This window comes from Cricetulus griseus, chromosome 7, assembly GCF_003668045.3.
Source record: "Cricetulus griseus strain 17A/GY chromosome 7, alternate assembly CriGri-PICRH-1.0, whole genome shotgun sequence".
Classification (NCBI taxonomy): domain Eukaryota; kingdom Metazoa; phylum Chordata; class Mammalia; order Rodentia; family Cricetidae; genus Cricetulus; species Cricetulus griseus.
In genome coordinates this window covers 43,224,415-43,244,012 of record NC_048600.1, presented here as the reverse complement: position 1 = coordinate 43,244,012, position 19,598 = coordinate 43,224,415, and the positions used below count along the sequence as shown (strand labels likewise).

The 19,598-nt window shown below is 51.3% G+C and overlaps 2 protein-coding genes and 1 long non-coding RNA gene across 3 annotated transcripts; all 3 read left to right on the top strand.

Moving 5' to 3' along the window:
- The first annotated feature begins 4,725 nt into the window (after nt 1–4,725).
- LOC118237887 lies at nt 4,726–6,804 on the top strand. Its single transcript, XR_004770784.1, has 5 exons — nt 4,726–4,813; nt 5,719–5,748; nt 6,100–6,132; nt 6,415–6,444; nt 6,729–6,804. It is a non-coding gene; the product is annotated as an uncharacterized LOC118237887 (long non-coding RNA).
- A 1,159-nt stretch (nt 6,805–7,963) lies between these two features.
- Nucleotides 7,964–15,223, top strand: LOC107977228. Its single transcript, XM_035447842.1, has 20 exons — nt 7,964–7,982; nt 8,071–8,130; nt 9,461–9,493; nt 9,598–9,633; nt 10,364–10,396; nt 10,485–10,544; nt 10,622–10,654; nt 11,631–11,770; nt 11,855–11,896; nt 12,092–12,121; nt 12,241–12,273; nt 12,362–12,403; nt 12,855–12,884; nt 12,955–12,987; nt 13,752–13,787; nt 13,928–13,954; nt 14,393–14,422; nt 14,501–14,533; nt 14,628–14,663; nt 15,116–15,223. Exons 4-20 carry the CDS (start codon nt 9,607–9,609, stop codon nt 15,138–15,140), a joined length of 690 nt encoding a protein of 229 aa, XP_035303733.1. The 5' UTR covers nt 7,964–7,982; nt 8,071–8,130; nt 9,461–9,493; nt 9,598–9,606; the 3' UTR covers nt 15,141–15,223.
- An 825-nt stretch (nt 15,224–16,048) lies between these two features.
- LOC113836621 lies at nt 16,049–19,598 on the top strand. Its single transcript, XM_035448089.1, has 11 exons — nt 16,049–16,100; nt 16,207–16,251; nt 16,569–16,610; nt 16,729–16,761; nt 17,450–17,725; nt 17,820–17,849; nt 17,931–17,990; nt 18,131–18,232; nt 18,491–18,535; nt 18,625–18,681; nt 18,849–19,598. Exons 1-11 carry the CDS (start codon nt 16,049–16,051, stop codon nt 18,872–18,874), a joined length of 768 nt encoding a protein of 255 aa, XP_035303980.1. The 3' UTR covers nt 18,875–19,598.

The window sequence follows — 19,598 nt, the reverse complement described above, 5'->3', positions numbered from 1 at the left end:
TCTTGCCTAACATGGGTGAAGCCCTAGGTTCAATCCCCAGCATTACAAAGATAAATGAAAACATTTTCATTTCAGCAGCATACTTCAGTGAACATCTCATTCTGTAGAGAAAGGCTGTACTATACATGCAATAAATGGGAATTAGTAGAAGTTGCTGGTAAGTGTGCAAACGTGTCAGGGAAATAAAGGCTGTGGTGCTACTCCACCAGTCTAGGAGGTGAATAACTCATCTCTCTTTGGAGACATGAGCACTAGCTGAGAAAATATATGTGAACTGCTTTCATTGTAGGAGAGGCTGACCAGAGAGGTCAGCCCTTTTCTGTCCGAGTTTGTGGTCTCATTAATAAAAAAATAAATTAAAAAATTAAAAAATTATGGCCGGGTGGTGGTGGTGCACGCCTTTAATCAGAGCACTCAGGAGGCAGGTGGATCTCTGTGAGTTTGAGACCAGCCTGGTCTACAAGAGCTAGTTCCAGGACAGCCTCCAAAGCCACAGAGAAACCCTGTCTCAAAAAGAAAAAAAAAAGTGAGAACTGGGAATGATTGGTTTAGCACTTTTTATGGGTCAGATGTTAGAGCCTCTAGTGCTGTGGTTCTCAATCTGTGGATCATAACCCTCTGGGGAATCTAATGATCCTTTCATAGGGTCATTTCACAGGCCACCTAAGACCATCAGAAAATATGGATGTTTACATTATAATTCATAACAGTAGCAGTATTACAGTTATGAAGTAGCAAAAACAAATTTAAGTGGGGGGGCGGTGTTTCCAGACAGGGTTTCTCTGTCAACCTTGGCTGTCCTGGAACTTGCTTTGTAGACAGGCTGTCCTCAAACTCACAGAGATCCGCCTGCCTCTGCCTCCCGAGTGCTGGGATTAAAGGGTAAAAATACTTTTTATATTTGGGGTCATCACAACATGAGAAAATATATTAGAAGGTGACAGCATTAGGAAGGTTGAGAACCACTGCTCTAGTGGAAGAATCTTCTCTCCCCTTGACATAAAATCAAACACTGTTGCATCAGTCAAGACTATGAGCAACTGCTGTTTAAGTCAGGAGTTAGGGACCCCTATCCACACTTTAGTGGCACAGACAGAGGCATGTTTCCAAAGGGATCAAAACCAGGATTCTTAGCTGATCCTGGTGGGGTGTGTGTTTAATCCCAGCACTTGGAGTCAGAAACAAGCCAATCTCTCTCAGAGTTCAGGGCCAGCCTGGTTTATGTTGCAAGTTTCAGGCCAGCCAAAACTAAATATGGAGACCTTGTCTCATCAACAAAAACAAACAAATGAAACAAAACACTAGAACTCTTGTACTGGAAGCCTCCAAACCTCAGCCAGGTGCTAGGTGCCATAAATCCCATCCCCACAACTAGGAGAGAGCCCTGCCCAACATTCCAGTGTGACACTTTATTACAACAGTACCACAGAGCTGAACACACCTCCCAGACCCTGAGGAAGAGTCCTGCACCCAGATGGGATCACAAACAGAGTGAAGCAACATAAAAGGGGAGGAGAAAAGGATAATCTCAAATGGAATCCTGGAGATCCTAAGAAAACTGTGATGGGCGGGCGCTTCTGAGAACTGGCTGTGTTCCCTTTCTGTTGCATAGTGTTTATGAGTATATCTGTTAAATTGTGTATTTCTGTCTCATGTGTGCTTCTCTGTGTATATCATATTTCATGGTTGCAGAAATTCTAATTGGCAGGTGGGTGGGAAAAGAGGTTGACAGAGGTCAGCTTTGCCCATTTGTGAGTGCCTGGGTAATGTCTGGGAAGGTGTCCCAAAGGCAGCCAGGGGAAATCGGAAGCTCAGATGTGGCCTAAAGAACTCCCAACACAGGGTAGAAGGGGCAGCTGAAGAGCAGCGCAGCACAGCTGCTGGTACAGGAGGTGTCTGCCCACAGGCGCCTGGCTGTGCCTCCAGCTGTCCTCCCAAATTCCCACCCTCACAGGTGCTGCTGGGGGTCAGGAACCCTTTGATACACACTGCCATTTTAGGTAATGTGTGTCTTGGGCATCAGTCTTGCACTTTCAGCTCTCCAGCTATCTCTTTGCACTTGATTCCTGCTATAACCCCTGTAGTTGCTCTTCTGTTTAGATATCCGGTCATGTCCCCTTCAGCCCAAGGTGCTCAGCACCCAGACTAGTGCTCTAGCAGAGTTTCTTTGAACTCCCAAATCTGTGTTCTTAGACTACCTGGGTGGAGCTGGGTGTAGAAGTGACGATTGTGCGGGTCTTGAGCAGACACCAAGTTGGCCCAAGGACTCAGGCTGGCTGGTATTTTCCATAGGCCTCTGCCAGCTCTCAGGCAGCCTGGCACTGGCCAAGCAGGCTGTCAGAGTGTACCTCCTGTGTAGACCCTTGGAGTCTCTCCTCCTACCTCCCTGGCGCCCTGCAAATGAGTCCTGTGTGCTGTATGTCTGTCTCTGCTCAGGGGGCCCTCAGCCATCCCAGTTCTGAAGCTTGCTGATATCACTGGGCCTGGGCCTGCTCAGGGGCATGGGGAATACTAGGAACAGGGGAGAAGAGTCAGAACCTGTGGACTGCTTGGGATCAGACTCCAACCCAACTAAGCAGTTGTACCATTTAGGCCATGTGCCTTTTCCTCTCTGCCTGTTTCCCTACCTACAAAACAAGAATTTTCAATAGCCCCGGCCCAAGGGGCTCCTACTGTCATCACTTTGAAGGATAGTACCCACATTCAGAAAGGCCAGATGAGTGCCCAAGGTCCAAGGTCAACTCATCGTCCTGCCTATGATCCACTCAGCTGGCCTCTGTGAAGGTCAGAGAACCAGTGCTCATGGACTTGGGGCAAAGCAGACAGCATTCTCTCTGTCCAGTTGTCTGGATTCTTAGGGAGTGGTTGGGGCCAGACTACCTCTGCATCCTTCCCAGTGACTACTGGAAGATCCAGTCCATTCAAGCAGAATGGAAGTGGGCATGCTGGGTGCTGCTGTACTGAGGTGCTGGGCTGAGGGACCCTCAATTGGCTGAGGAGCTTTGCATTAAAGGTGGGTCTTTTGGGGAAGGTCAAGAGATACCACAAGACTGGTATGATATGCACCCTATAGGTAGGAGCTCTGGGTGGGAAGAGATTATCAATGGGGTGTAGCCCTGAGTGTAGGGGAGCCAGAGGGGAGTGACTGTAGAGCTGGCTTGGTGCTGGGTCTGGCCCGTGAGTGAAGGGTTCTGGGTACTAGTCTGCAGTCTGCTGGCTACTAAACTGGGCTTCGAAGTGTGGTGGGCTCCAAGGTCTCATGTCAAGAAGCCCCCATTGTCTCTTCCTTGCTCCAGACCTCCACCCTGTCTGGAAGCCAGACTTGGCAAAGTGGCCTCCTCAGTCAGCAGCTCCAGGAGGGCCTGGCTAGGTTTGAGAAGAACCAACAGACAGACAGGATATGGTGCTTTCAGGACTTGAGTCCAAGAACTAGGGGCTGAGTCAATGCCATCCTCAACCAGCTCAGTGGGGTCCGCAGATTCACTGGCCAGACTCCACCCTAGCTTATCCCAGGCTCCACTCTCCCAAATACCCCCTACCAGGCCCCCTGCACCAAGCCCAGCTCCAGGTTGAGTTGCCCAGACCTTAGAAATGAAAGGTGCTCCAAGTCCTCAAGCACCCCCACACAGCCTACCCCACCCATCCTAAGCAAAGAAGAAACAAGACAGCAGAAAGCAGAGTAATCTGTCCCTGTGTGCCACTGTTCCACACAGAATGAGGAGGAGCATAGGATGTGGATTGGAGGCTGGAGTGCCCCAGTAGCAAGTCAGTCCTCAGTTGGGGGGGGGAGGTCTGTTTCTAGTGATCCCCAGCAGGATCAGAGGGGACAATAGCTCCTCTCTTGAGGATACAAACTGTGAGTTGTTGCAGCTTCTAATACACTGTTGCATTCCCATTTGCCTTTCTAGTAACACAGTTAAAACTTTCCTAGAGCTCTGTGTCAGCCATGCACAGATCTCTGGCCCTGCTCCCACCTTTTCCACAGCTGTGTTTGGGCTGGGCCTGCTGTGCCAGGCTGATCCTCCCCAGCTGCTGGGGGAACATCTGAACCCTTCCAGTCTGGTGCCAGGACCAGCCACTGACAGGGGTGGAAGAGTCCCAGGGAGGCCTATTCTAGCTGTCAGCACCGATGATGGATGAGGGGGTACATTATAGGGAGGCCCAGAGGACCAGGCGCCTGTTTTGCTCCAGGGAGAGCCCCTGCACTGACCTCCTGGGGTTTGCAAGCAGAGCCTCTGCCCCTTACAGCTGGGGGCCTGAGTGAAGGAACCTCCGAGTAAAGCTGTTTAAAAGCCCAAAGGATACTGCACCCTCCCACTCCCCAGACATCATGGGTATCTGGGTCTTTCCCATTGCCCTCTTGCTGCTGTGCCTGACTTCTGAAAGCCTGCAAGGCGGTGAGGGTGGGCTTCTGGGGAGGGTCCAGGCAGCTGTGACCGGGACTGAGATTTGACTAGGACATGGGTTCCCGGGGAGTGGAGATGGAGTGTAGTTGGTAGAGTGTTTGCAGAGGAACCAGAAGTGCAAGGTCATTCTTGGCTTCATGGCTATATGGTTACATAGAAAGTTTGGGGCTAGTATGGGGTACATAAGCCCACATAAAAAAAAAAAAAAAAAAAAAGCTTGATTTCTGGAGTGATCAGGAGGTGTGGGCATTGGGACTAGGGGAGCCTAGGAAGGCAGGAAATTCAAATGAGGAGGGTTTTAAGGGCATTGGAGGTAGATCTGGGTCTTGCCTTTCTGATATCCCAGCCCTGAATAGTACCCTTTGCTTCCTTAGGACTGCCTGGACCCCCTCCCAACCTGGGGAAAGGTAAGTGGCCCTCTGGATACTTTTTGATCCCAGGGACCTTTGGAGCTTGCTAGGGACTCCCCTAGATGTTCCCCAGCTCTGGGACTCCAGATATGAAAGCCAGGAGAACATGGAGTCTCCTCCCAACTGGCAACATTGGCAATGCTGCTTGAGGGCGGGAAGCTCAGACACTCATCTTCTTGGAAGAGTTGGGAGCTTTGTCCCTGAGAACACGTGGTGGGGGGGGCTGGAAGAGGGGTCTGGAGCTGTCTAGAATGGAAAGCAAGCTGTGACAGAGGGAGGAAGGAAATTCTGGTGGCAAAAAAGGCAGAGTGCTAAAGTGGACTGCAGCAGGGGGCAAGTGAGCTGGAAGGCAGGGGTGGGGGTGAGAGGTGACTTCAAGGCTTTGGGAATAGGCCTGAGTGTCATGAAGGGGCCGATGGGGTCCTAAGGGTAGGAGGAGTGATCGCTGAGACTAGATGAAGAGAAGAGTTAGGAGGGGAAAGGAAGGGAATTTCCAGAAAGGGAAGGGTCCAAAGGTGAGGATCTTTGGATGGGAGGAGAGGGCTATACATAGGTGAGAAGGAGAGCAAAGTGAGCTCTGGCCCTCAAATATTCAGGGGTAGAGCTTGGACACCTCCGTCCATGCCAGGAACTCAGCTTCAGTTTCCTAATCCCAAACTGTTCCCTTGGTTCTGTCCTTATGCCTCCTTATGTGACCAGAGGAGAAACTGAGGTTCAGAAACAGATGTGACATCCACATTTAGCCATCCAGGCTACTTTCTAAATTCTACCCAACTCAACAGGCTTTGGCAGTCCAAATAGCTACATATGAGGCTAAATTGTAAGAGGTGCAGGCAGGGTGGCCCAGAGACGCTGCTACCCTTCTGCCCATTCCTAGAGTAAACTTCTCATTTCTCCTCCAGGCTACAGCCCCTCCAATGGACCAGGAACAGGTGAGTCGAAGTGAGAGCTTGAGGGCAGGGCAGGACACTCTAGTCTCTCTCCCCCAAAAGGAGGGCCAGACAGCAGCAGGGAAAGTGGATACAGGTAAACAGATAACTCAGAAGCAGGGGGTATGATGGCTCACACCAGTAAACCCCAAACTCAGAGCCTGAGGCAGGAAGATCACTGAGAGTTTAGGGAAGGATGGTTAATGCTATGCACATTCTTCCTTATATTGATCTGAACATAGCCCCAGAAGGTGGGAAGACCCAGTGATGACAATGACAATGGGAGCAATGGGTAGTTCTGGGAGACCATCAGCCTGGTGCCCCTTCGCACTCACCTGCTTTCTTTCTCTCCAGCCTTTGGAGGAGATGTTAAACCTCAAAAGCCAGGTGAGCCCTACCAACCTAGCTCTGTCTGTCTCTCTTGCACCTCTGGCCTCCATCTGTCTAACTGGGACTTAGAAACCCCCAGCCAGGTGAGCATGGTGAGGTGGGAGGATGTCAACATTTAGGGCAACTGTTGCCTCTGAGACAAGAACTGGTGAATGATGGGGACTGAGGAGACATTTAGAAGTGTTAGTGTCTATCTTGGTCTCAGAGAAGAATTTCAAGGCTCCCCTACTTCAGCTGGGACCCAACACTTCCTCAACTCAGTTCTTTCTCACCTCACAGGCTTTCCAGCTCCAAATGGCTATGGACCAGGTAAAAGTGGAGCTGCCATGCGGGGAGGCTTGGGAACACTAGGTTAGTTCCCCTGGCCCTAAGGAAACAGAACTAGTGGCTTAGGAAAGGCGGCCAGGAGAGACTATGACAACCTCTGGTGTCAGGTGTGGGGAGGAGAGAACAGGAAACCCTGTTTCACCACTAGTTTAGCTCAGCCTGAGTCACCACCTTAGGCCTCTCAGTTCAGAATGGATATGGAACAGAGAATCCAGGAGGAAGGCTTGGTCCCTGGGCCCCATCATCTGCCTCATCTCTTTCCTTAGGCTTTGGAGGGGTTGTGATGCCCCAGAAATCAGGTGAGAACCCTCTCCATGCTGTTCCTCTCTGCCTGATGTCCCCAGCCCTTCTTTATTCTTCTTTCTGGTTCTTTCACCCCAGGATATGGACCTGGGCTAGGAGCTAGAGTCTTTGCAGGGGTGGCAGCTCAGCCAGGTAAGGACCCCTGGGACCAAAAGGAGAGAGGCTGGTTCTAGATGAAGGGCAGGGGTCAGCTCCCTATGTCCCCCAAACATGTCCACCCATGGCCTACCACTCTCTCCTCCATATTTAATGGCAGAAATGGCTTGGGCATCAGTGGGTCCCCTGAAGCAGGAAGGTCTGTCGGGTGAGAGTAACTGAGGCAGGGTGGTAAAGTAACTGTGGGGGTGGTGAAGAGGACTCAGGGCACAGTTTTAATCAGAGGACAGTGGATATCAACCTTGTTATGTCTGTCTCTGGCCTAGGAGGGAGCATGAAGCCAGGTGAGGAGAAGGCCTGCTTTTCTTTTCTTTCTTCCTTCCTTTTTTCTAAAGATTTATTTATTTATTATGTATACAGTATTCTGGCTACATGTATGCCTGCTGATCAGAAGAGGGCACCAGATCTTATTATTACAGATGGTTGTGAGCCACCATGTGGGCTCTGGGAATTGAACTCAGGACCCCTGAAAGAGAAGCCAGAGCTTTTAACCTCTGAGCCATCTCTCCAGCCCCCTTCCTTCCTTCCTTCCTTCCTTCCTTTCTTTTTTTCTTTCTTTCTTTTCTCCCTCTGATGCTGCATCCCCGGCTTAGCTCTGTCATCTCTAGGTTCCACCTCTCCCTATCCTATCCCTATCTCTGTCACTGCATCACCTTCCAAGAGCCGGTCCCTTCAGTGGCCTGCCAGACCTGTTGCTTGAGAAGTAGTCTCTGTCTAGGGACAGTCTTCTAGGCTGATCTTTGGGCATGCTCCCTAAGAGAACTGCCGGGGGCCTGGGAAACAAATGTCTGGGGTAGGGATACCATAGGAGTAGAACAGGACCACCTCAGTCTAGCCTCAAACTGGTCTGGCTGCAGACTCTCACTCTCTGCCCACAGCCCCTGCACCTCAAAATGGCCATGGACCAGGTAAAGGAAGAGATGGGAGGAGTTTGGGGGTATGTGCTGGGGTTGGGGCTTTGGGGTATATTCTGGGGTTGGGGTTCTGGGAGCTCTTGGTTTCTCACTGAGTCCTTATTTCTTCCTCAGGCATCAGAGGGGGCATGAAACCTCCAAAGCCAGGTGAGCTCTGCCCTGTCTCAGTGTCCCCGTGCAGCCTACTCACCCTACATAGCCTGGCCTCCCCTTACTCTTTTCTGCTGTCTCCCAGGGTTTGGCAATGGGAATGGAATCGGAGCTGGGGCCTTCCCAGGAGTTGGAGCCCACCCAGGTGAGGGCTCCTGGGCCAAACTGGGTATCTATAGATGAGGGTAAGGGAGAATCTAGGGGAGGTTATGGTCTGGGAGAGCAAAAGCTGATTTCTGGAGTCTAGTGTGGTACACGCCTTTAATTCCAGTGCTCAGGAGGCAGAGGCAGGCAAATGTCTGTGAGTTCTGGGCCAGCTAAGGCTACATTAAAAAAAGAAGGAGGAATCCAGCCTTGTAGCACAGACCTGTAATCTCAGAGACTTGGGACAGAATGACTGGAAGTTTAAGGACTGCCTGGGCTCATGAGAGAATTTAAGGCCAGGCTGGGAATCTTAGGGACAGCAGCCTGTCTCAGACATAAAAAGTAGAGGCTGGTGATGTATCTCAGCTAGAACAGTGCTTGTCCAGCACAGGTCAAGGTCTGGATTTGATCCCCAGAACCCCATAAACGGGGTTTGGCGATATGTACCTGTAATCCCAGCATTGGAGAGGCAGAGGTAGGAAGACTAGGAGTTCAAGGCCATCTTCAGTTTCATAGGCAGCTCAAGGCCATTTTGGCCTAAATGAGACCCTGTCTCAAAAACTAAATAGAGTGGGCATGATGATGCATCTCTTTATTTGCAGCACTCAGGCAGCAGAGGCTAGTGTATGTATGTAGAGAGAGCTGCAGGCCAGGTAGGGCTGCATAGTCAGACTTTCTCAATAAATAAATAGATAAAAATAAATAGTGGGGCCATGCAGTGGTGGCACACACCTTAATCCCAGTACTCGGGAGGCAGAAGTTCTGGTCTATAGATGGAATTCCAGGGCAGTCAGTGCTACACAGGGAGACCCTGCTCCCCACCCCCCCAAAAAAAATTAGTGGGATGAGGATGGGAAGGGAATAAGAGAAGGTAATGGTGTGTGTGTGTTTGTACATATGTATGTGTGTATATGTGAAAATAACCAAAATCCATTAAATACATTAATGAAATTGTCAAGGAATTTTAAAATAAATAAAATTGCCAGGCGGTGGTAGCGCACGCCTTTAGTCCCAGCACTCTCGAGGCAGAGGCAGGCGGATCTCTGTGAGTTCAAGGCCAGCCTGGTCTCCAGAGCGAGTACCAGGATAGGCTCCAAAGTTACACAGAGAAACCCTGTCTCGAAAAACAAAAATAAATAAATAAATAAAATTAAAGACAAAAGTAAAAGACCATCTGTATATAGTTCAGTGATAGGGCATTTCCCCAGTGTGCACAGGGCCTCAAATTTAATCTCTTGTACTGAAAAAAAGAAATGAGAAAGTTGATTTCTGAGACAGTCAGAGTGGTGTGAGGTCTGCACGTGGCTTAGTTTGCTGGGGTCTTCCCCCAGGCTTGGGAGCCGGTATGAAGACTCAGAAGCCAGGTGAGCATGCACCCATTCTTTCCACTGTCCCCTCCCACCTGTGACCTTCTTTTACTCCCAAGCCCCCCTCAAACTCTCCACTCAATACCCAATTTTCCCTTTAGGATTCGGCAATGGAAAGAGCCTGGGGGCTCAGCAAAGTAAGTACATTGATGGGGAGGCAAGTCCAGGGCTCCTACCTGGGGACCCTAAGCCTGGGTTTTTAGGAGGTTACTCCTTTAGCCAATCTCTCAAGTACATCCCTGAGCCAGACTACACAAAGAAGTCCTGCCTTGAAATAACAACAACCAAACAACAACAGAACAAAAACAGGGCACGGTGGCACAAATAATCCTAGCATTTGGGAGGTAGAAACCCTCTATCAAGGTCACCCTAGGCTAATAGTGATTAGGGGTCAGCCAGCGTTTACAAGTGACACTTTCTCTCAGGACATTAGTGGCACACGCCTTTAAGGCTAGCACTCAGGAGGCAGGGACATGTCTGTGAGTTCAAGAGTTACTCTATGAGTTACTCTCTATGAGTTACTCTACATAGAGAGTTCAGACCAGTTAGGTGCATGTAGTGACACCCTGTCTCAAAACAAACAAACAAGAAGTAAAGTTCCAATTGGGAAGGAATTTAAAGAATGAGGAACAGGTCCATGGACAAGGCAGATGGAGCCAGGAGCTGGCCAGCTCCAGCCTCACTCCCATTTAAGAGCATCGGCAGCTCCTATGTCAATTCCCTTTACCCCCAGTCAAGTCCTGCAGTTCAGAATGACTTTGGAGTAGGTAAAAAAGGGGACAGGGACAGATGCAGGTGTCCTGGGATGAGTTTCTGGAAGGAAGCTAGCCCAGAAATGAGAGCACCTCACCTACACATCTCTTCCAGGCTTTGGAGGAGTTGGAAAACCCCAGAAACCAGGTGAGGCTCTTGCCATGACCATCCTTGTGTTTATACACCTGCATTTCTCCAGACTCCCAATCTCATTGTTTTTTCACTCTTTCCCCAGGAATTAGGGATGGTAATGGGCTGGGAGCTGGGGCCTTCCCAGAAACTGGAGTCCAGCCAGGTGAAGCACTGTGATTTTTCAAGCACCCCTGGTGGGAGTGCTAATGTAGAGGCCTAAATATCTCTCTTCTTCCCTAGGCATTGGAGAAGGACAAAGACCCCAGAAGCCAGGTGAGACCCACTTGCTTGCTTTCCAATTTAGCCTCACACAGCAAACACTCATTCAACAAACCACATCCATTCTGGGCTAGCCAGGTGTGGAAGCATGTTGGGAAAACAGATAGGACAACAGCATGATACTGAGGCTGTCACAAGAGCCACCCTAAGCATTCCCCAGAAGTTGGGGAATTGGCTGTGGTCCACGAAAAGCTGGTGGAGAAGTCGGGCGTTGGTGGCGCACATCTTTAATCCCAGCACTCAGGAGGCAGAGGCAGGCGGATCTCTGTGAGTTCGAGGCCAGCCTGGTCTCCAGAGTGAGTGCCAGGATAGGCTCCAAAGCTACACAGAGAAACCCTGTCTCGAAAAAAATAAAAAATAAAAAACAAAAACAAAAACAAAAAAACTAGTGGAGGCTTGAGGAACATGGAAGAGACACCCACAGAAAGAGGTTGTGGGCTCTAGAAATGGCTGAGTGGCCAAGAAGGCAGGAGATAGAGTGGATGAAGGAGGAGGATGCTTTTCTGACTGGTTGTGATACCCAAGGGAAGACTCAGGCAACTGGATATGGCTTCACTTTGGAGAGGCAAGAAGGAGGTTAAAGGCTCATAGCAGAAGACAGAACCATCATCTTCTAGAACATGAGCAGAGGAAAGAAACACAGGAAAGAGACCGAGGAACAGCAGAGGACAGACGAGGGGCAGAAAGTGAGGGATTGCCAAAGTCAGACCTGGGAGACAGAAACTCTGGCGGGATTTCCATAAGCACTCTAGGTCTGAATACTCAGAGGCTACTAAGGACATAGTGAGAAGATGCTAGGACTCGAAGCTCAGGGTTTGGCAAAGAAAACAAGAATGGCATAAGGAGAGCACATATGACTCCCCTAAAACCCATGTACATCTATCGGTGTGTGGATGGAGATGGAGCTCAGACCTTGGGCAGAATTCCAGAAAGACTCCTGATATGTCATCTCCTTCTTTCCCCCTACTAGGTCCTGCATCTCAGAATGGCTATGGACCAGGCAGGAGCAGGACTGGGCTCCTTGGGAGGCCCCAAATGGGAATCCCAGGTCCTTCACCTTGATCTTTGTCTCTCCTCTAGACTATGGAGGTGTGAAGTCCCAGAAGCCAGGTGAGCCCTTTCCTGACCTGTTCCTCTGCCTGTCTCTCCCCGGGCCCTGAGCTCCCCTTCATCCACACTTTTCTCTGTCCCCAGGATTCGGGAATGGGAATGGACTTGGCCTGGGAGCCCAGTCAGGTGATGCTGGTGGGCTGTGTATCTGCAGGAGGGTCATCTACACGCCTACAGCCCACCTTCCCCTCTCAGGCTTTAGAGGACAGTCGATGAGGAGGAGGGCTGGAAAGTCCCCAGGGACCCTGTTTTTTCACATGGTATGAAGTGGGGACTGACTGTGGGACTTTTACCCCTTGCTCATCCCTCCCTTCCCCACAGGTCCCCCAGCTCAGAATGGCCATGGACCAGGTAAAGGAAGAGATGGGAGGAGTTGGGGGTATGCCCTGGGGTTGGGGCTTTGGGGTATGTGCTGGGGTTGGGGTTCTGGGAACTCTTGGTTTCTCACTGAGTCCTTATTTCTTCCTCAGGCATCAGAGGGGGCATGAAACCTCCAAAGCCAGGTGAGCTCTGCCCTGTCCCAGTGTCCCCGTGCAGCCTACTCACCCTACATAGCCTGGCCTCCCCTTACTCTTTTCTGCTGTCTCCCAGGGTTTGGCAATGGGAATGGAATAGGAACTGCAGCCCAGCCAGGTGAGAGCACCAGGGAACTGGGAGAGATTACAGCCAGGGTACTAGGGTTCTAAAAGAGGCATCCTGGGGCCCCACCCACTCCCCATTTCTCTCTCATGCTTTGGATCGCATGCAACACCCCAGAAGGCAGGTGGGACTCACTCCTGCCAACGATTCTGTCTCCCTCCAATGACAGTGCTCCCTCTGGAATCATCTCCACCTTCACTTGTCCCTGCAGGGTTTGGGAATGGATTGGGGGGTCTAGCCAAGTGAGATAAGGGCCACACCTGGGGTGTCCCTCTGTGCTCCCCTCTCAGGCCTCAGAGGGGCAGAGTTGGTACAAAATTGAGGAGGTGCTGAGAGCAGGCCTCCAGGATTCTAGGTTTCTAGTTTTGTACAAGAGAAAAAGCCTTCACCTCCACCAAGCCCCATATCCTACTGAACCCCATATCCTATTTTCCCCTTCACACAGGCCTGGCAGCCCAGAATGGATTTGGAGCAGGTAGGGGTCGTGTGTGTATGGGGCAGGGGGTGAACAAGCAGTGTTCACCAGCTGTGCATGTCTCCTACAGGCTTTGGAGGGGGCAGGAAAGCCCAGAAACCAGGTGAGTCTTTTCTACTTTGAGTCTGTCCCTGCTTTAGCTTGAGTTTCTATTGCTGTGATAAAACACCATGGCCAAAGCAACTTGGGGAGGAAAGGTTTCACTTAGGCTTAAATGTCCTGGTCACAGTCCATGGTGAAGGGAAGCCAGGACAAGAACTGATACAGAAGCCATGAGGAGTACTGCTTACTGGCTTGCTTCTCATGGCTTGCTCAACCCGCTTTCTTATAGCACCCAGGACCAGCAGCACTGCCCATAGTGAGCTGGGCCCTCCCACATTAACCATCCATCAAGAAAATCCCCCACAGGCCAATCTGATGGAGGCATTTTCTCAATTCAGAGTCCCTCTTCCCAGAAACTCTAGGCTTCTGTCAAGTTGACAAAACCAACCAGCACAGGGTCCCTGACCATGCATGCACTCCTGGATCCATAAATACCCCCACCACGTCTCCCTCCCTCTCTCTTTATGGAAGTGGGCTGGGAGCTGGGGCCTTTCCTGCGACAGGATCCCAGCCAGGTGAAGACCTTAAGGCAAAGACAGGCCTCTTAGAGGGCTGGAGCCACAAAGATTGAGCCTGAGAGAATGGTGGACAGATCGGTGGTCTAGCCTGAGGCTTGGATTCTGTGTTGTCCTCCTTCACAGACCTGGGAAGGGTATGAAGTTTCTTAGCTGGAGACTTAGGAGTCTAGAAGAAGGGATAGCCCCCCCTCATTCCCCTGCTTCCTCTTGAGATCCCCATCTTACCCCCACCCCCTTTTCTCCTCAGGATATGGGAATGGAAACGGACTGGATGTCCTGCCAGGTGTGGTCTTCTGGGCATGGGTCTTGCAGTGATGTTGGGAAACCAGGCAGATGGGGAGAAGGGCTAGCGACAGGAGTCAGGAGGACAGAGGGCTGACAGGATTCCTGACACAACCCCTCTCTGTCTCCTGCCAATTGTAGGAGTTGGCGGGAAGCCTCAGAAGCCAGGTGAGGATAGCGCCCCCTTCTCTGTCTGTCTGTCTGTCTCTGTCTCTCTGTCTGTCTGTCTCTGTCTCTCTGTCTTTCTCTGTCTCTCTCTGTCTGTCTCTGTCTCTCTGTGTCTCTCTGTGTCTCTCTCTGTCTCTCTGTGTGTCTCTGTCTGTCTGTCTCTGTCTCTCTCTGTGTATGTCTCTCTCTGTCTCTGTCTCTGTCTCTCTCTCTCTCTTTCCTTACCATCCTTAGTCCTTAAGCTCATGGTGGGAAAGGGGTTTCCTGTACCTGTCTCCAAGGAGAGCCCAGGCTTAGTTCCTATTAAGGAAGTCTGTAAATCAGTAGGAACACTGGAGATGGTGAGGCAGGGAGGGAGGTGAGGGACACCAGGAGACCACCCTCATCCTGGTCCCTTCTTCCATGGCCCACTACAGCATCTTCTTTATCTTCCCACAGGCCCTGCCACTCAAAATGGCTATGGACAAGGTAGGAGCAGGGCTAGGCTTATGAGGCCCAGAGGCAGGGAACCTAGCATCTCTCACTTGTACCCTGTTTCTCTTTCAGACTATGGAACAGACATGAAGCCCCAGAAGCAAGGTGTGCCCAGCTCTAGCCTGTCTTTCCACCGCCTGTCCCCACAAGCCCTGAACTTTGTTCCCTCTTTAATGGCCCCCTCCATCTGTATACCCAGGATTTCGGAATGGGCATGGGCTTGGAATCCAGCTGGGTAAGGATCCAGTTTGTGTTTGCCTGTTCTGCCACTGTCCCCTATCATGTTTGCAGAGGTCGAAAGGAGCCTGTAGTTTCTGGCCTGACTCTAAAGGGGAGGCCAAGTCCCTTCCACCCTAACTTTGGTTCCATTCACTTCCCCCTCATCCTCCTCCCAGTTCAGAATGGCAACAGGCAGATACTAGGGGCTTGGGGAGCAGGGGGACTGGGAAAGTAGAGCAAAGGAAGCAAATGGAAACTCACTCTCGAACCCATCTGAAGGGGCCCCCTGGCTCTGCAAAACCTGATAGGGCTCTTCTGTCTTCCATCTCTCTCTGCCCACTCGACCCTGCAGTCCCCATTAACTCTGGACCAGGAAGGGGAGGAGGGGTAGGTGCTGTAGGTCAGATGCTAGATAGAGATCAGAGGAAAGGTCTTTGGAGGAGGGGTAACCCCTTTTTGTCTCCATAGGGTACAGAAATGGACTGGGAGCTAGAGCCTTCCAAGGCCAAGGCCAAGAGTCAGGTAAGGAGCACAGAAGGGGAACAAGGCACCTCAGGCACAGATGGTCCTGGGAAGGGCCAGGGGCAAGGTGGGGTCCCCATGCCCTGTTCATGTCACCTCAGATCTGGGAGGGGCTGGGAAACTTCTGAAGCCAGGTGAGGCCCTTTTTGTCCCTCTTCCTGCCTCCCTTGATATTTATATACCCAATGTTAGCCCAGTCCTCATAGCCTGCTTTCCTCCCAGGGTACATGCCAGAGAACAGGCTGGGGATTCCCCCAGGTGGGTGGGGGCGCACAGAAGTTTCATTCCCTGGAAAGGTTGTGTATATGTGATCAGTTCTCTATCTCCACCATGCCTGGGAGGGGGAATGAAACCTCCAAGTACAGGCAAGTGAAAGAGACCCATTCACCTCTGCCTTCTGTGGCCCCTGCCTCTCCTGCAAAGCCACCCTATCCTGCCCCTTGTTTACTTCTTTTCTTCGTCAGGATACAATGGAAATGGAATGGCAACCCAGTCAGGTTAGGAGAGGAGTCAGAGGGCATGGCTGGGAGGAGGAGGGGTTGGGTGTGTTGACAGCAAGAGCCCTTTGCCTGTCTGAGCCATCCCCCTGAACAGTATGGCCCACAGAACTTGGCTGTCTCACATGGTAGAGGTCACATGGCAGAGGTCCTGGAAGCCACTGCAAACTGTGGCTTGTCCTGGCTCAGGTGTTCTGAGTGACACAGGGTTAGCCACTGCCTGGAGCCCACTCCTCACACTTTACCTCCCTCCCTAATCTAGGTCCCTGCAGTGGTGGGATTGCTCCACCACAGCTCCTTCCCAGGTCTCCCACTCCAGGAGTCCCTTCAGATAAAGGAGGTAGCTGGGGCCTGAAATCCCAGCTCCTGCCCCCAGTGCAAAATGGTAAATCCCCAGGTCAGTGTGGACTCTGGGGGTAGTGGGGTGCCAGGAGGTATGTGGCTCTGAGAGGGGCTGGCCCTGGCTGCATTTTCTGATGTCATATCGTCTGAAGCTCAGAGAGACCCTGTGAGGGCTAATTTCTGTGTCCCTCATTCTAGCACCAACCCCGGCCATCCAGTGGGGACTGAAGCCTCAGAAAGCAGGTGGGGGTCTGTCTGTCTCCAAGTCCTGAATCTCAGAGGGACAAGCCCTCAACTTCTCTATTCCTTTCTCTCTCTCTCTCTTGGGTATCAAGTCCTTTATCACCCTTGTTCCCAAGCTCCTCAGGTACCCTAAGGCCTGGAAGACCCTCCCACAGTCTACCCTCAAATCTCTTGTTGCTTTCTAAGATCTTCCTTTGGTTCTATTTCTTGTAAAGAGTTCCTGCTTCTTCCCCAAGGTTCCCTAGGTCAATATGTGGCCCTTAGGAGATCTGCAAAGTCCCACCCTCCATCACTGACTGACCCCACCCTTTTCACAGGTTACCAGCCCTCCAATGGCTATGGAGCTGAAGCAGAGCTGGGTGAGAAGAGTGTTTTCCCTCCCTCCCCTTCCTCCATCATGTTTCTCTGTATTCCACCTCCAGAAGAGGAGAGGGAAAGGCCAGGGTCATAGCTGATCCACAGTTTCCTCTCCCTTAGGCTTCCATGGTGGCTTCAAGCTACAGAAAGTTGGTGAGACCTTCTAAATGCCCATCCTGTACTCAGCAAGTCTATCTCAGGGCCAGACTCTCTATTCCTGTGTCTCTTGTCTCTCTCTCCCTGTCCCTGTCCCTCCTTCCCTGCCTTCCCTCTCTCTCAGACAGAATCTCACTGTGTAGACAAGGCTGGCCTGGAATTCATAGAGGTCTGCCTGCCTCTGTCCCTCTGCCTCTAGAGTGCTAGGATTACAGGCACGTGCCACCACTGTTCTATTTCTTAGTCACCCAACATCCACTCCTGTAATGGCATCTTACTTTGCCTGTGAACTTGTGGTGGTGGCCACAGCCCATGGGCATGGCTTTAAGTGTGCAGATGTGACCACTTATAAGGAAGAGGAGGGGCTGGCTTGAGCTCTTAGGTTGTGGTCTTATGGACTCATTTAAACCCCACCTTTACACTCTTCCACAATGGTGGCCAGTGCCAGTTGTGACCCTGCCTGAAGCGGAGGTACAGTGACAGTCAGAAGGAAATTGGAAAGATAGCAGCTTTAGAAGTTGCCCATGAGCCGGGCGTTGGTGGCACACGCCTTTAATCCCAGCACTCGGGAGGCTGGGGCAGGAGGATCTCTGTGAGTTCGAGGCCAGCCTGGTCTCCAGAGCGAGTGCCAGGATAGGCTCCAAAGCTACACAGAGAAACCCTATCTCGGAAAAAAAAAAAAAAGGCATATGCCACCACCATGCCAAGCCTTTTTTACTCTCTATTTTGGTTCTCAGCTTCCCCCAAGTAGCTGAAATTACATGGCTGCACCTCCAAGGCTGGGGTGGGGTTGGGGCTCTGCCTTTGCATTCTGAGTTAGTGTTTTCTGTAACTCCTGGCCAAGAGCTGGCTATCTGGCTGCCCTGCCCTGGCCCTCCCTGCTCCAATCTCTCTCATACAGGTTTCCATTATGGGAATGGAGCTCTGGAAGCTGGAATCTTCCCGGAGACCCTGAAGTCAGGTGCCTGGGGAGGGGCTGGGGGTGAAGGCTGGGACACGGGACAGGAAGCCAGACTTATCACTACCTCCACTAAACTTTCTCTTTCATCCTCCAGTGTTCCCCATAACCAATGGTTTTAGGAATGGTGAGTTGAACCCCGGGTTCCAGATACAGTGAGGGGCTGTAGCCAGGAGCTGGGTAGGAATAAATAACTGATCTTTTGCAGGACGCAGGGAGGAGACTCTTCTGTACCCTAAAGCAACAGTTCCAACCCTAGAGAGAAATGGTAAAATAATAATAATGATGATGATGATGATAATAATCCAGCAAGGAAGGTCAAAAGGGTTTCAAAGTCCAGAAGGACTAGGTCGTCCTGAATGCCCAGTTCTGGGGAATAGTGTACCCATACTAGTTCTCCTCCTGCAGGTCAGGCTGAGGCCCTGCAGGGCTCCCCCAGGCTGGCCCTCCAGCACTGGGGGGCTGGAATGAAGCCAGGATATGGATATGCAGGCCTTGGGAACCAGGCAGGTAAATGGGGTGTGTGAATGAGGGTGGGTGGGCAGTGTCAGGGTCCTGAATCCAGCCCTAACCCACAGCAGTGTGTAGGGAAGGAGGGAGCATACCCATGGCTGAAAAAAATGGCATGAGGGCACAGGAGGGACTGAAAAGGAAGACATACTGCTAAGGGAAGGCGCTGAGCCCAGCCCACATGCTGTACTGAGATTTGGAGGGAAAGGAGGAGGCACAGGGCTGTGTAGGTTAGCTACCATAACCCATTTCTCCCAGGGCCCTATGGTCAGCTGAGGCCAGAGCTGGGGCTGGAACATTTTGGTGAGTGAGCGTCATTACAAGCCTGGGGTAAAGGATCTGTGTGGCAGAAGTCCCCTGGTGTCCCACATGTCTTGTGGTCTGTGTTGCAGAGGAGCCTGAAGTGAAGGCAGTTGATGTCAAGAGCCAGCTGGCAAATGGCTCCAGAGGTAAGAGGAGTCGTGGTGACCACATGCTCCACTCAGGGGTCACCACTGTCATTCCTCCAGCTGTCCCCAGTCCTTGGCAGGAATAGTAGGCTCCATGGCCCTTAGACTGCTGAGTGATGATTTCGGAGACATCACCAGTGCCCTAACACTGTTCTGCCTCTCCCCAGGACACTGCCCTTCTGGGAAATGCTGAGCATGGAGCCTGTCCCCTGCCCACCCTTAGGGTCTCTGCATTAGAGCCTGGCTGGAGGAGCACAGCAGGGGGATCTCAAGACTTGCCCAGGGCACTGCCCTGCCTGTGGTATCCTCTGGGCTGAAGTATTAATAAAGCCATATGGTTCTTTAGTTGCTTCTGTGTGCCATGGAGAAGTGCTGACTTCAACGGGGGTGGCACCACAGTGCTTCATCTACTCATCCGTCTACTCACTTATCAAATGACAAAGTGGCTCTGCGCCAGACGCTCTATTCCAAATGGAAGACACGACAACAAAAAAATAGACTCAAAACTGTTCCCAAAGAGGGGTGTCACTTGGTCATAGTCGAGTAGGGAAATGTGTCCATTTAGGGTCTTTTGGCTGGGTATGCACCTCAGTGGTACATACCTGGCAAGCTCAAGACCATGGGTTTGACCTCCAACACTGGAAAAGAAAGACTGCCTTTAAATAGGGTCCTGGGGGTCTGGGATCTAGGGAGTTTTTATCATGCAAAGGAACATTTTTGAACTTGTTTTAATTTGTCATCATTCACTAAAGTTGTTAAGATGGGTGTGATAGCTCGACTTCAACCTTTCAAGAAGATCAAGAAGCTGAGGCAGGAGAATTCAGAGTTCAAGGTCAAGCACAGGCTACACAGTATGACCCTATCTTAAAAATAAAGGTGGGGTCTGGAGAGATGACTTAGTGGTTAAGAGCACTTGC